The 16,120-nt window shown below is 37.4% G+C and overlaps 1 protein-coding gene across 1 annotated transcript in view; it reads left to right on the plus strand.

The window, feature by feature from the left end:
• The window catches only part of LOC107578537 (disks large homolog 2-like), a 238,295-nt gene that overhangs the window by 100,888 nt on the left and 121,287 nt on the right, over window positions 1–16,120 (plus strand). Inside the window, exons 5-7 of the mRNA XM_016264486.1 lie at window positions 11,854–11,937; window positions 12,424–12,585; window positions 15,578–15,637. Coding sequence (XP_016119972.1) covers window positions 11,854–11,937; window positions 12,424–12,585; window positions 15,578–15,637 — 306 coding nt within the window. The remainder of the gene's footprint in view (window positions 1–11,853; window positions 11,938–12,423; window positions 12,586–15,577; window positions 15,638–16,120) is intronic.

Genomic DNA, 16,120 nt, shown 5'->3' on the forward strand with positions numbered 1-16,120 from the left:
AGTTGATTAGCTGATTGGCATGTCACCATATTATAATTTGTTGAGATAGTGAATTGGTGGGTTTTTGTTAAATGGGAGCCAAAATCATCACAATTAAAAGAACCAAAGACTTAAACTACTTCAGTCTGTGTGCATTGAATTTATTTAATACACGAGTTTCACAATTTGAGTTGAATTACTGAAATAAATGAACTTTTCCACAACATTCTAATTTATTGAGATGCACCTGTATATCGAGACTTTATGGCCGGTTTTCCCCCATCCCACTGCATCTCATGTTTTTAAATGAAAAATGTACTCTGTGTGATTGGCTTTCCGGCCTTTGTATTATATGCATACATACATGATGCTGTTTTGTTTATAGTTGTTTAAGCAACTTATTTGTTATCTTATGCTTTGAATGATGCGCCCTCTTGCGGCCTCCGGAGAGAAGCCAAAAGCTTTTCTTCACCCTAACTGAAACTATGCATTTTAAATTCGAATATAATTCAATTTTTTATAATATTTAAGTACACAATTAGAATTTAGTTTTTCAGCCATTTTGACAGCCCTAGTATTTGCAACTGTTGTGAAGTGAAGTGAGTGACGTGACGTGACATGTGGCCAAGTATGGTGACCCATACTCGGAATTAGTGTTCTGCATTTATCCCATCCAAAGTGCACACACACAGCAGTGAACACACACACACCGTGAACACACACCCGGAGCAGTGGGCAGCCATTTTTTTGCTGCTGCACCTGGGAAGCAGTTGGGGGTTCGGTGCCTTGCTCAAGGGCACCTCAGTCGTGGTATTGAAGGTGGGAGAGAGCGCTGTACATTCACTCCCCCCCACCTACAATCCCTGCCGGTACGAGACTCGAACCCGCAGTTCGAGTTGTGCTACTTGGACAGTTTTACTTTAGAAAAATTAGGGGTTTACATCTCATATTTTCTCATTCAAATTTTTTTTTTTTTTTTTTTTTTGGGGGCCTTCCTTGCCTCCTCATACACGCCCTTGCTGCATACGTTCACCCACTGAAAGAACTTATAATTCTTCACCTGCAGAATGATTTTTACCAGCCCAGAGCACCTCTGTTTTCCTTCTGGAACACAACCACTCACACACACATGGGCATAATGCCATCCTGCACTCTGTCTGGGTTTGGCAGTTTTCTGTGCAGGCTTGTAAACATCTCTCTCATCTCTTCGAGTTGCCGTGGTAATTTGCCAGCTAGCACATCTGCTGTTGTGGTCTAAGTTGATCTTAATATACATTTTTGACTTGATATAAATACCAGTTGAAAAGAAGAGTATTGCATATGTTGTGTTTTTGAATGCTGGTCTGCAGCATGCTGTTCAACATCTATATACACTATCGTTCAAAAGTTTATGGTCAGTAAGATTTAAATTTTAATGTATTAAATTAAACATTTCTTGTTTTTGAAACATGCTCATGCTCACCAAGGCTGTATTATTTGATCAAAATACAGTAATATTGTGAAATATTATTAACATTTAAAATAAATGTTTTCTATTTTAATATATTTTAAAATGTCTTTTTTTATGATGGCAAAACTGAATTTTCAGCAGCCATTACTCCAGTCTTCAGTGTCACATGATGACCTCTGATATGCTCCTCATTCTAATATGCTGATTTGGTGTTTGGTAAAAACATTTTCAGGAATCTTTGATGAAAAGATTTCAGATGTATGTTCAAATGTATGTTCAACCTGAACGCATGCTACCGTATATGAAGTTAATAGATAGACTTGTTTTTTTTAAAAATTGGTTTATACCAGGGAGATGTGAAAATAGGAGCATCACTTCCATCACAATTCTGCTGCTATTTATGTAAACTAAGGAAGCTTTTTGTATACACATTACACCATCGCTAATTACAGCTCTCTGGTTTTCAAACAAAGTAAAGCTAGACACTGCCGTCATGCAAGGACTCACTGAATTTCAAATCAGTCTAACAAATCACACTTGGCCTTAGTAATAAAGCCAGAGTGGCGCCAATTATGCAATGTAGTTAATTTACCACAGCATTGTCATTACCTAGTTAATCTCACGGAAACATGAAAAAGTCATGGTCGTATTTCACTGCAAAATAAAAATAAAATAAAAAGAAGCTTTGTGTAAGGGAAATGAAGCGTAAGAGTTAAGAAAGCTTACAGGGTTGTGAAATACTGTCTGACTCAGACCAGAGTAGAGAAAGGGAAGAGAATTGAGATCTAAACAGTGACTGCATCCCAGTTGTGTGTGTGTGTGTGTGTGTGTGTGTGTGTGTGTTTGTTTAGGGAGAATGTGTGAGTGTGTGTATTCATGCATTAGGCGGACTCTTGCTTATCCAGGAGTGAAGAGTCTCGTGCTTTCTCTCTGTCTACGGCAGTGCTCGTAGCACGAGTGCAGTACTCCTGCTGTGAGAGGAATGTCTCCTATAGTGAGGAACTCCGACTGTTTTAATCCAATGCTCTGCCACTGTAAGGTTGCGTGCCATGACAACACCTTGTCGCTGATGTTCGGATGTAAGGTAGGCATCCATCATCAGTGCTGTTCTGCAGGAAATAGCGATTTGATGTTTTTTGGAGATTATGCACTTTTGCAAGCTCTAGAAATGCTGTTGTTTTGCTGGGTCGGGAAATCTGTCAGTGGTGTGACACTCAACATTTACTTCTCATGTTGATTATTGGGCTACAGTTGATCTATGATCTATTGAAATGTTTGCACTGCATAAATTATTGTTTTAAATTAAGATTGAATGAGTTTCAAGTGATTTATGGGATTTACAACCCTCACTTTGAAGACAAGCACTTAAGTTTGACTTTTTTTCCCCTTCAGCATTTATACAGTAAATCATCTGTAAACCCCTGTAATGTCACTTGGATCAAGATGTTAATCCCAGGGCGAATGTTGTATTCAGTTGGCATGCTTGACTTGTTTGTTTGTTTGCTATCATGAACGGTCCTTCAATCAGAACCAATTAGTCCAGACGGCTGAGGCAGTCTGCACACATTACTGCAATCACATAGGCTTCAGGGGACTTAAGGGTGAATAAATGACAGAATTTTCTCTTTGACGCAAGACTTAGTCATTTAAAATAAAATTGTTGATTCCCTGTGTAGATCATCTCAGCTTGTAGAATAAATTGTTTTTATTTAGTTAGTTTATTTTACAAAGTGATTATTAGGTGTCTTTAAAAATACAGTATTTTACTTTGGCTTAAAATCTAGTTCTGCATTTTCTCAGTAACTGAGGAGGTAGAAGTGGGAGGGTCTTGCCAGCTGTTGTTAAGCCTTTCTTCTTCTGCAGGCTGAATGAACCCTGTGAGCTGACTATGTCAAGCTCTGGGTTTATTAGGCCGTGGAAAAGGGGTCAGTGCACACAATTGCGAGGAGATTCCACACAATCCAGCACAGAGCCTTCAGCCATGCCACCTCATATTCCCATCTTCTCTCATCTCAAAGAGACAGAGAGAGAGGGAAGTGAGGAAGGAGCCTTCAGCACAGTGGCACGTGAACAAGCTAGATCCACATAATGTGTTGGAAAAACCCACAGCCTGTTTCCAAATACATTAATGCACATCCATACACAAACGCATCTGTCCTCATACAAATATATAAATTTTTAACATTTTCAAGCTCCTGTGCTGTAGACCGTGCTAGTAGCCATCTGTCACATTATCATGCTCCATATGTCAGATTAAAAGTGATATATTACGATATATCAGTTATTGTAGTGTTATATTTGACACTTGTGTGTGGTGTGAGACAGCTTACCACCACATTTAACACATCAAATATACTACACATCACAGACTGTAGCAGTTTTTAATAGCATTTTTAATAGAATCAGAATCAGAATAGCCCAGTGTAACACAAGCTTGACCATTTTGTGTTTGTTTTAACTTTTACAGTGCTGATGTAGAGAGTGGTACTAAGTTAACAGTGTGAACTATGCAGTGTTAAAAAAAACTGCAGTAGTCAACCATCATAAACTAAACCCTTCTTACAGAAACTCATTTGCTTTTTTTTTGTGTGTGTGTGGGTTTGAGAGAAAAATGAAAATGGTAAATGTTAACTGCAGTAACTAGAAGACTATTATTTTTAGAAATTATATGATAGTTTTTGCTTTTGTAAGTTTCAGGTTCTTTAAAGTATTAAAGGGCTCTGATTTGTGTGAGTTCTACTGTGTATGTTTATGCTTTTGATTTCCAGATCTACACATGTAACTAGGTTAGAGTCAGTAGTCTCAGCCAAATAGCAGTGGTCCATTTACTGCGCTGTGACCAGTGACCTGACTGTTATATGTTAGTAGAGTGTAGTACTAAAGCATCATTAATGAACTGTGTTTCATTCATTGCCGCTGTAGTGATTCTGTCAGAAGCACACACACACACATGCACACACTCATACTCACAATGTGGCTTTCTGTGCTGCCATATCTAAGGCTGATATTTATCTAATGTTTCAGAATCCATGAAAATACTGTTTCAAGATTCAATTTAAAAATATCATTGGTCTTTTAAAAACTTTTTTTTTTTATGCACAGCGGTCAAATGTTTTTCCCTTCTTACAAATCTTCCAATGGTGGTTGTAGGAATGCTGGGCGATCTTCTGAAGATACTGTATATTTACATTATCCTATTTACGCTGCTACATTTTCATAGTTACGACTGGAGAAAATCAGGATTTTGTTTGAGTTGAGAAACTGCGTGTGAATTAAAAAAGATGATGAAAGTAATGGTCATAGTTAAAGTTAAGTCATTTTGAATGATAGGTGTCACTAGCTGTCACTATGGATTATTTTGGTAATCGAGTAATCAGGCGATTATTTTGATGATTGATTGAGTAATCTGATTTTTTATTTATTTATTTATTGTATTAAGTAATAATTAACAATTGGCATATTTGATAACTTATCCATTTATAGTGGCAAAGAGACTTAATTAATGTCTAATTTACACTACCTTATGAATGCTGGATGTTTTTTGTTAGAAAATTGTCTAATGCAATTTTTGGCCAGTTGCTTAACATGGGTAAATTGTAGTCAAGGTGTGTTTATGTATGTATTTATTCATTTATTTAATACTTAAATTATATTGAGTACTCATGACAGCCTTAGTGTAATTTAGTTTGTGAACGTTCAGTGCAGTGTGAACAATTGCTAATCATCTTGTTGGTTTTTACAGGCAGAAAAACGAGAAATACTAAATGACAGGAAGGACACAGAAGAATACTGTATGTTGTGATGATTTGTGGTGACTTTACCCTCTGCTCTTCCTTGGTTTTAATGAAACCTGTTCAGTCCCATCACTATCATTACAGCCTGTTGTCGTGTATCCACCGAGGAGAGAGAATTTGCATCTTTATTTTCATGTTCCATTCCCCTCTTCATCTGGCTGGCAAATATTTTCTAATTTTTCCTTTAAGAAAAATTCCAAGCGGTTCACCTGCAAAGTCTGTAATCTTCAAACGGCATGATGAATGTCCTCAGTGGTCTGTAATTGGGGAAGAGACTTTCAGAGTGAAAATCTTGTCCAAGTCACAGTCAGTTAATAAAGCTCAAAACGGCAGACAATAAAGAGATGATGCATTTCATACTAAGGAGAAATTTTGCACAAAAAGTTTAAAGATCCTGCTGAAAAGACAACATTATATTATCACAACTAGCTGTTGGTTTTTTTGACCAGCACAACACAATATATGCTTGTCTTTTCCACAAATCCAAAGGTTGAAAATCATGAGAGGTCACAGACCTAAATATAGTGCGGCTGGTATTTCTAGATTGAATCTGTGAGTGTGCATTTTATAATGAAGATATTTCCATACCATTCGCTGTTATGGAGTATGAGAGCTGTTATTAGCCCGGGCTGGGTAATTACAGGTAATAACAGTGTAGAAAGAACAAGTCAGGGGCGACAAGAGATGCTTGCAGTATTTGGAAGAGGGAGACAATAGCAGCTTTTAAAGAAAGGTTAGACGGTTGCACGACCTGCTACCGTGTGGGAACCCTGGGGACTACATTTTCTCACCCACCTGTCATTACTTTACATTAACTTCATTTATCTCTGCCTTCGCATACAATAATACAGCTGTTCAACACTCTGCTTGTGTGCAGCATGTAGTGCAATGGCAGTGAAAATAGTGAGTGTTCTTAAACTCAGTGGTGACTGATCCAAAACCTCATGAGCTGCCTTGGAAGTACAGTACATAGTCAACTTTTCATGAATAGCAGTGTTATACATAGCAAACTCAGTTTTTTTTTCCCAATAGAATGTCATTAGCATGTTGCTAAGCTAATCATTTGATACTCTTTCACCACAAATATTGTGTGACAATTACTGTCAATATTATTCATATGGACATCAAAATTTTCGTGTCTCAGTTCTTGCATCGGATTCATACTGTTCATAGTGGTTCATGTTTTTTGTGGTATGTGTTTATTCGTAGCACAACTTTCATGCTGTTATTCTGATCTCTTGTGACTTGCTCCCTAAGATGAACCATCTCACATATGTCAGCTAGACTGCCAGCTGACAGTCCGCCTTTCTGTCTGCAGCTCAGAAACCCAGATTCATGTAAAGCGTGCTTAGCGTTGGGTATCTTATGACTGTAACTTATGTAACCTATGATTTTAATATATATTACAATAGCAGGGCTCTACAATGCGACCATTTCAGTCGCATTTGGGACTGAAAACTACTGCATGCGACTATGAAAATATATAATTTATTATCATATTTCAGCATATTGTGTTTGCATTCAGGGGCGCTTCAAAGGTTTCTATTTACAATGAGTTTTTGCAGTGTTGAGTAATTTATCACAGACATATCTTCCTTGAACGCAATGTTAATCAGAATTCACTCACTGCTCAAACACCGGAATTTTGTTCAGTACTTAGTTATACATGCTCACGAATCCTCTCATTATAACAAACAAAGTGTCGACACAATGTAAATAAGAGATTCATTGTGCAGTGTAGAGAGCTTCATTGATTATAATGGAATTTTGTGAGATCGCGATGAATTAAGATGAGTGACTGCTTTAATGATTATTAAGGGAGTTTGCAAATGTGATATTGATTTAAAGCGGTCATGAACTGGCTTTTTTATTATTTTATACTGTTGTCTGAGGTCCACTTGTGATGTTTGCATGGTTTTTACATTCAAAAACATAAAAATAAATTTTCTGTTTTCTGCCTTGATTTTGAGGCCGGCTCGAGAAACGCTCGGTTTTTATGGACGTGCCACATTGAATATTGTATAATATTTTTGCATAGTAAACTAACTTTCTGTGTGTCTGTTTGACAAGCTACATCCTTCATAGTTGGAGCCTTCTGTGACTTTGGTTAGACACGTACACATAATCGGGACATATCAAGCGATCTCAAACAAAGCAATAGTGACACGTAGTGCAAATATTTTTTACTCACATAAGTGTGCTACGCCATTCCTGTCAGATCCTATATAGACGGCACAGCATTGCTTTTTAATCTCAGTCTCTCTGCAAATCCAGCGTCGACCTGTGTCTTGTTTACAGAGGAATCCGCGGTGAAATGAAGCAAACAACTCTCAATGACTCTCAGTGAACTAAAAATAAAGTTCAACCACGCATTCCTAATATTTGAATCCGAAGGAAGGTTATGCAGCGACTGTGTTCCTCCACAACCAGCCACTGCATAATATTTTGCGATCTTCAACGGCATGTCAAGTCAAGTCACCTTTATTTGTATAGCACTTTATACAATGCTAGTTGTATCAAAGCAGCTTTACAGGTATTATTTTCTAGGTATTATCAAATGGCCAGAGTTTTGAGATTGCAGCGGACGAAAAGGACAATAATGCGATATGAGCTCGCTCAAGTACTGAGGAGCTAAACCATTCAGGGCTTTATAAGTAATTAGCAAGATTAAAAATGTATACAATGTTCAATAGGGAGCCAGTGCAGAGTTGACAGAACCGGGCTAATATGGTCATATACTTCTTGGTTCTTGTAAGAACTCTAGCTGCTGAATTTTGGACCAGCTGGAGTTTGTTTATTAAGCACGCAGAGCAACCACCCAATAAAGCATTACAATAATCTAACCTTGAGGTCATGAACGCATGAATTAATGTTTCTGCATTTGACATTGAGAGCATAGGTCGTAATTTAGATATGTTTTTAAGATGGAAAAATGCAGTTTTACAAATGATAGAAACATGGGTTTCAAAGGAAAGATTGCTATCAAATAGCACACTTTGGTTCCTAACTGATGACAAGGAATTAACAGAGCAGCCATCAAGTGTTAGACAGTGTTTTAGGTTATTACATGCAGAGGTTTTTGGTCCAATAATTAAAACCTCTGTTTTTTTTAGAATTTAGCAGTAGGAAATTGCTAGTCATTCGTTTTTTTTATGATTTTTTTTAAAAAATGCCAACTATGCAATCTGTTAGTTTTGCGAATTTGTATTTTTTGTCATTCGGCCACTAATACAGTTCACTTGAAGGAGCGAATGAAAACGAGTGATTGAAATTATGTATAAACCCCAATTAAACAATTTAAAAGGGTCATATGATGTTGCTAAAAAGAACATTAGTTTGTGTATTTGGTGTAATGAAATGTGTTTATGCGGTTTAAGGTAAAAAAAACCCCATTATTTTCCACATACTGTACGGTGTTGTTACGGTCTGAAAAGCGAGGTGTGCTCTGATTGGCCAGCTATCCAGTGCATTGTGATTGGCCAAATACCTCAAGCGTGTGATGGAAATGTTACGCCTCTTGACATATTGTGATGCCTTGTCCCGGCCGGAGCGGCAAGACAAAAACATTAAAACTCATTATAAATGAGGGATTTTGTTACATCCAGTGAGGACATAATTATGGATTATAATGACTTATACTGTCTTTTTACGCGTTGCATTGCATCGCATCGCGCCGCGTAAACTTAAAACCATGTCTGCATTTGTGATCGGAGAAATAACAAACAAGAAACGCTCAGAAAATCGTCAGTGGCAAATTCTTTAAATATAAAAAATGTACTTACAGTCTGTGAGTCAGAACAGCCGGCATTGTAGTCTACTCTACCAGGATCAGGAAACAGTCCTCCATAAAATGCGCTGGACACATCTGAATATTTGGGTTGAACTGTTCTGGAACAGTGTTGTAAATACAACTTAACCACTGATTTCTAGTCGTGTCCTCTTTTGGAAGGCTAAACAAAGTAGTTTCGCTTTCACAACGAAACACAGTGTCACACACGGCGGCCTAGAGTGAGCAGAGGCTGGCGGCTAGAGTGAGCGGTGGCCAGCGGCCTAGAGTGAGCGGAGGCCGGCTTAAGGCAACCACATGTGATGACCCCGGGCTGGACTCCGCTTCGTCCATGGAGAAAGCTGATCCGGCGATCCACAGCGCGAAGTTGATGTATTCCCTCAGCGACCAGCACGGATCAGCTCCAGGTATGACGAAGCAGATATCGTCCTCTTTTGGAAGGCCAAACAAAGTAGTTTCGCTTTCACAACGAAACACACGGCGCCTTCACGACATGGCGGCGGCGGCAACAACAATACTACAGCGAGAATAAAAGTTACGCCTTCTTTCTTTGCGTGAACATTTGTGCAGCGTTATGGAATTCTTCCCACATCATGACGTAGATATGTGGGGGCGTGTTAGAACGAACCATTTTAGGTAGGCATGTTTGACTCTTAACTTTTATAAAGATTGTCTCTTTGGATTTGAGACTTTAGTCTTTGCAACTTTACAGATCTTCTTTATGCACCAAGAGCTTGTAACACTCAAAAGAGAAAGGAAAAATTGAAATCGCATCATATGACCCCTTTAATAATCAATTTACAATGAATTTATACCTATGTTGTATTACGCTGTATGCCGTGGGACAAGCGCTTAGTAAAATGAATGAATGGATGGGTGATTCAGCTGTGGGTGCCGCCTTCTAGCGAGACACGGCAATTCATTCACACGCAACTCCCACAGTGCATTATGGGTATTCTCTAGCCGTTGAGAATACATCAGTTGTACACTTGTTATTGCTGTGCATTATGGTATTGAATGAGTGCGCTCGATAATGTCCACTAAGGTTTCGGACACCACTAAAAATGGCTTCTCAAATATTGCCCTATTTAAAGGTATAGGGGGCAATTTCGGACACAGGGAGTGACTTGCTGCCACCTACTGGCAGTTTTAGTTTCATTTTTAAAATATAATTTCAGTTATTTAAATAATTTTATATTTCTGTATTCAAAATGTTATATTTAAAATATTAATCTCAACATGAATTTATAAATTTAATTGCACTCATGCCACCTCTCAGCCTCATTAAATGTCTGTAAATATACCTGCATCCACTTTTGTGTTCTTCTGTGCCACCTCTGTAGTGCAAATGCATTTTTGTTAATACTGATTTTATTTGATCTGTAACTTATTCTGCTTATTCTATTGTTTTAATTAGAATTTTTTTAAAAAGCTTATAAATATACACTTTTGAATTTGATTGACATAAAGATGACATACTTTCAATAAAATTAGAAAAAATGCCATTACAAAGTTTTAAAAATGCAACTGTAAGTCACTTAGGTAGTGAAATATCTCATTATGGAAAGTTCTCTCTTAAGTTCTAGACAGAAATTCTAAAACTCTTCTATGTGGCAACATTCTGGCGGTTTCTCTGTGGATTAGGGTAATGAGAAATACTGTAACTCAAGGTAGTGTATTAGAAAGCACATCCACCTCAGTGCATAATGCTAATCAGTAAGGTGTAGGATAATTACTCTGTGCTGTGCATGAAGTCATATCATCAGAGAGAATTAAAGCCCTCACGTTCTCTGCAGGTGGGCTCATGCAGCCTAAGCTCCTGAAATATGATTGTCCACACATTTTTTTACACTCAATATAGAGGATTTCTATTCCATGGTGTGATGGTGTGTCCTCTGACATTGAGATATTTGAGCTCTTTTGATCGCAGAAGTGGTAATTATGGCTCCATGCTGCCTCCATACTCATAACTAATGTATTTACTTTTTTACTAATGTATTATTTTATTTTGCATTACATTTGTGCATTTGGGGGATGCTTTTATTCAAAGCGAGTTGCATTGCATTCAAGATTTTATTAGACATTTTATCAGTTACATGCATTCCCTGGGAACTGACAATTGGCAATGCTAGCACCATATACTGTTTGAGCTATAAGAATGAAGGCTCCACTAATTAAGTCATTAATTTATTTAATTTGTCTCGTTTGCCATCTAAAAGCAGGCTTATGGAGGCTGATGCTTCCAAATTAAGATAAGATTATTGGCTTTCAAACATTAAATGGGTAGTAAATTGCAATGTGTTCAATCTTTGTGTATTTCTGTGTGTCTGTGTGTGTGTGTGTGTGTGTGTGTGTGTGTGTGTGTGTATGGCATGTCAGGTTGTACTTTTTTGTTGGTCGAGGCTTCTTCCCTTTTATTTGTATTGTTTAATTTGTGTGAGGCTGGTGAATGATCTACACTACTTATCAAAAGGAATTTTATTTTATTTTAAGAAATTAACACTTTTATTCAGCAAGGATGCATTCAATTGAGCAATTGCGTTTACAATTATAATGCTACAAAATATTTCAATTTCAATTTTCTGGAGAAAAAGATTGGAGTAATGACAGTCATCACAGGCAAAAATTACATTTTTAAAATATATCAAAATAAAAAAATACCAATTTATTTTACAGTTTTTGATCAAATAATGCATCTTTGGTGAGCATAAGAAAGTTCTTTAAAAAAAAAAAATCAAAACCTTACCTTTTAAACTGTGGTGTATGTACAATGATTTAAATGATTCAGCTTAACTGACTGTGATTGGTTGTTCACAGTTGGGCTCCTGTGTGTGTATTTACAGAACAGGCCTCCGGCAGTACAGGGCTCCCAGCAACAAAGCCAATCTCCAGCATGTATGAACCCAGCCCTGATGAGCTCCCCTTGGGTGAGACAGAAAAACAGGGGCCGCGCCATAACAAATCCTCTATGTTTGTCGAGAACTGATGCGTTGCACTTTGTTGCATCTTCATTTTACACATTTTCACTGTTGTTTTAAAAAAAAAAATCTAATGATAAAATAGATGACCATCCTGCTTTGATTGCATGCAGAGCAAACTATTTAAAATGTCTCTCTCTCTTGACCAGAGCATGTCAACAGCAGTGCTTTGCTTTAATTCCATGTGCATGCGGTTGCTCACAGAAAATATTAAACTTCACCCATGCATCATGATTTCAGTCATTCTCAGTTCTTCAAATAATGATTTATTGGCTTGTTCATCTCACAGGGCACAGAATGCATTGGCTGAAAGTCATTACGTTGTTGCATTTTGCCCTGCGGTGGATTGTGGGTTTTCTTTCTGCCCTTTCTCCTTTAGTTTTCTCTGCTTTTCTTTGTATGCCCATCTCTTCTTCTTTCTTTTCACACATATAGTACCGGTATCAGGATGAAGATTCCCCTCCTCCGGATCATGGCTTTCCTCGGCTCACCAATGAAGTTCGAGCCCCAGAGCTGGTGCACGTATCGGAGAAGAACCTCTCAGAAATTGAGAATGTGCATGGCTACGTTTCCCACACTCACATTTCACCACTTAAGGTAAATCACCCTTTCTCGTACCATCCAATAAGTAACACAATGGCCCTCTTGACATTGCTGTCTTTCTTCTCCTCTCTTTTTTCATTTGTATGTCTGTGTGTTGGTCTGGTTGCCTCTATGAGTGTCCTGTTTTCCATGTCATGCTTTCATTCCTCACTCATTTACTAATTTTAAGAAATCTAAAGAAATCATTTTTATTTTATTTATTTCTTTATGTATTTATTGGAAAGAGTATGACCTGCAATGCAGACATTGATTAGAAGAATGTAGGTGATGGGTCAGTCTTCATTATAGTTCTAGAGCTGTGCTAAGCTGTGCTGTTGTGATATGACTTCTCAACACTAGATGGTGCTCAGTTTTTAGTTTAAAAGCAGGCTGATTGTAGCTGCATTATAGTAGACCTCCTTGACTGTGGCAGTAGGTAGGTTATTTTGTGCTGTGTTTGTCAGACACCGTAAAATCATCAGAAATAATTCTTTAACAAATATTGAATTTATGTTTCAGACATTCCACCTTTTAAATCCTAGTACAATTACAGAATTTATGTATTTATTGATTGATTGAATTTGGAACATGAATTTGGTTATAAGTTATAAGTATATGATTTATATGATACATTAAAAACAGCAGAATAAGTTGTAAAATATTACAACTTAAAATAACCATTTTCTGTTTTAATATATATATATAGATACAGATATACGTATATTGAGGTTTGCCATTAATTAAAATGGGGACAATTTCGACATTCTGCCTGATACGTGTGGCCAAAGATTCCATCACTAGTGTGAACAGATGGGGAGAAAGGGTGCAGCCTTGGCGTGTTCCTCTATGTAATGAAAACGAAACTGACAGTGTCTGATTTGTAAGGACCGAAGCCTCCGGTTTAGCATATGTAATACTGATCCATTGAATAAATTTACTATTGAATCCTAACCTTTTAAGAGTAGCAAACGTATAAGGCCATTCAATTTGATGAAATTCAAGCATCAAGCATGCTTTTGTTGTACGTTTTGTATACATTATGTTATAAAGGCACCTCAGGTTTGACTATATACAGTGGGGAAAAAAAGTATTTAGTCAGCCACCAATTGTGCAAGTTCTCCCACTTAAAAAGATGAGAGAGGCCTGTAATTTTCATCATAGGTATACCTCAACTCTGAGAGACAAAATTAGGAAAAAAAATCCAGAAAATCACATTGTAGGATTTTTAAAGAATTTATTTGCAAATTATGGTGGAAAATAAGTATTTGGTCAATAACAAAATTTCATCTCAATACTTTGTTATATACCCTTTGTTGGCAATCCTGTTTGGCATAAATACAGTTTGATCTTGAGTTATGATTGAACATATATATATTTTTTCAGTCTGTTAGCCAAGATCTTACTAATAATTTTTGCTTCTGATGGAATAAAAGAGACTGGGCGATACAAGGACAGCTTCATTTGATCCCGTCCAGGCTTGGGTATTAAAACTATATTGACTTTATATAATGTGGGTGGAAATTTTAATTAAAAGACTGAATGATTAATCATACAAAGAAACATGGGGGCAAGAATCTCCCAGAACTTCTTATAAAGTTCTGTGCTAAACCCTTCTGGGCCTGCACATTTATGGTTAGGGAGGTTCTGTTGAAATATATTTTTTAACAATTTTATAACAATGTAGAAGTCTTTGCTGCCACTTTTGATCAATTTAATGGATTTAAATAAAAGCTTACTGACCCCAAACTTTTAAACAATGGTGTATGTTTGTGGTTAATACAAACATGAATTAATTATTTGATTAAGAAAATATTGATAAATTAATTTTTAAAATTAAATTAATTAATTTAAATTTTAAAATATTTTTACTGCAATGAGAAATGAATATCAACTCAATGGATACTTGATAATGTTACATTAAACATGGATTATCAAATAGTTTGTAAATAAATAAATAATCAATGTTTTTTGCCTCTTTGTGGATTTTGTAAAGTGTGCTGTATTCATTAAAAGTGCCAGATACAAAACATACCTATTTATTTCAGAATTGAAAGCTTTTGTTGCTGTTTTTCTGTGATCAGATATGGCCCTGCTGGAGACACGCTCTCAGCCAGAAAGACATTAACAGCCTGTGCCTCATCTGATTGTCTGCAGATGATTCAAAAGCTCTGTGCGTTTATTCGATCTGAGGGAGTGTATGATTTTATTCCAGAGTGTATAGACCTGTCTAAAGCATTAGCCTCATCAGAATTCTGCACTGTCATCTCTTCTGCAGACAGTGTTTTAAGACCTCAGTCTTTCTATTTTACCAACAGCCATTTCTCCCCCAGTCACACAACAACCTCTATCCTACAGATGTGATTTCTCAGAGCAAACTCTCGTCGACACTCAGGTGCAGAATGTTACTTGTCAGTAGGACTAAAAAAACCTGCACTGACCTACTCCTCTCACTTCCTGTTCCTCAAAGCAAGGTGAGGGATACAGGAGAAAACACTGTCACACACAAGACATATTCTTACATTCTTTCTGTGCTATTTTTAAGTGATTGGTTTATGTACACATTTATCGGACAGATGTCTTTAGTGGCCATGACGCATCTCACTTTTTTTCAGCATCTTACGCCATGAGTGTAGAATTTAAGATGACGTGTCGGGTTAAATGAAGTTCAACTTTTCTTCTTGAGATCCCTGCATTCTGTTCAGTTCCTCTCTGTCTAGCCGTTTATGAAAGCAAGAGCGCACTCTGTGTGACAGCCTCAGATTGCTTTTACCATTCGTGTGCAGCAAGGGTCAGAAGGTCGTCTTAGGGGGTCAGAGCAAAATAACCTTAAAAATTAAAGCCTCATCCTGCCATCTTTTGTTTTCCTTCCCCTCCTTACTTCCTCTCATGGTTCATGCAGTATGTCTGCATTTTCATCGTCTTTCATCCTGTCTCCTCAGCCTCTCTCTTCCCTCCCTGAGTGCAGCCGACTTGCTGGTGACACTGTTTTGTATTTTCTCGCCTGCAGCCTGCGCTGGTTACCCGTTTTGATCTAACATACCCGGGGGTGACCGCAGCAAACTACCTGGCAAGTTTGTGATCTATTTTGAATGTGTCTATTTTTCCCCGTTGTTGTTTTCTTGTTGTTGATGTGGTGGTTTTTGTTGTTGTGGTTCATCCGTGCTCCGGAACATTACATCTGTGCCAGTGTTCCGACACTGTGTGACATCCGCATGAAATTCTTCAGAGGGCCTGAATAACAGACTGCTGGGTTTTCAACCAGAACCTCCCTTTGAAGAAACCCATTTGTGCAGTGAAATCACATTTATTTTCTCCAAATATGGTTGACACAAGTGTAGTCAATTTATGTGATGTTCATCTTATTGACTATTTACCCGTTGTTTTGGGGTGAATATGTCACTCAGTGTGATTGCTGCTGATATTTTGATGATGTTAATTGCAGATGAGGTACATAGACCATTGAGAGAAATCTTTGTTGGTTTCTGTTAGTGTGTGTGTCTGTGTGAATGTGCATCTCTGAAAAGATCTACCAGTTCTCGCATTAGCAGTC

The sequence above is a fragment of the Sinocyclocheilus grahami genome, unplaced genomic scaffold (assembly GCF_001515645.1).
Source record: "Sinocyclocheilus grahami isolate Dianchi unplaced genomic scaffold, SAMN03320097.WGS_v1.1 scaffold32.1, whole genome shotgun sequence".
Lineage (NCBI taxonomy): Eukaryota > Metazoa > Chordata > Actinopteri > Cypriniformes > Cyprinidae > Sinocyclocheilus > Sinocyclocheilus grahami.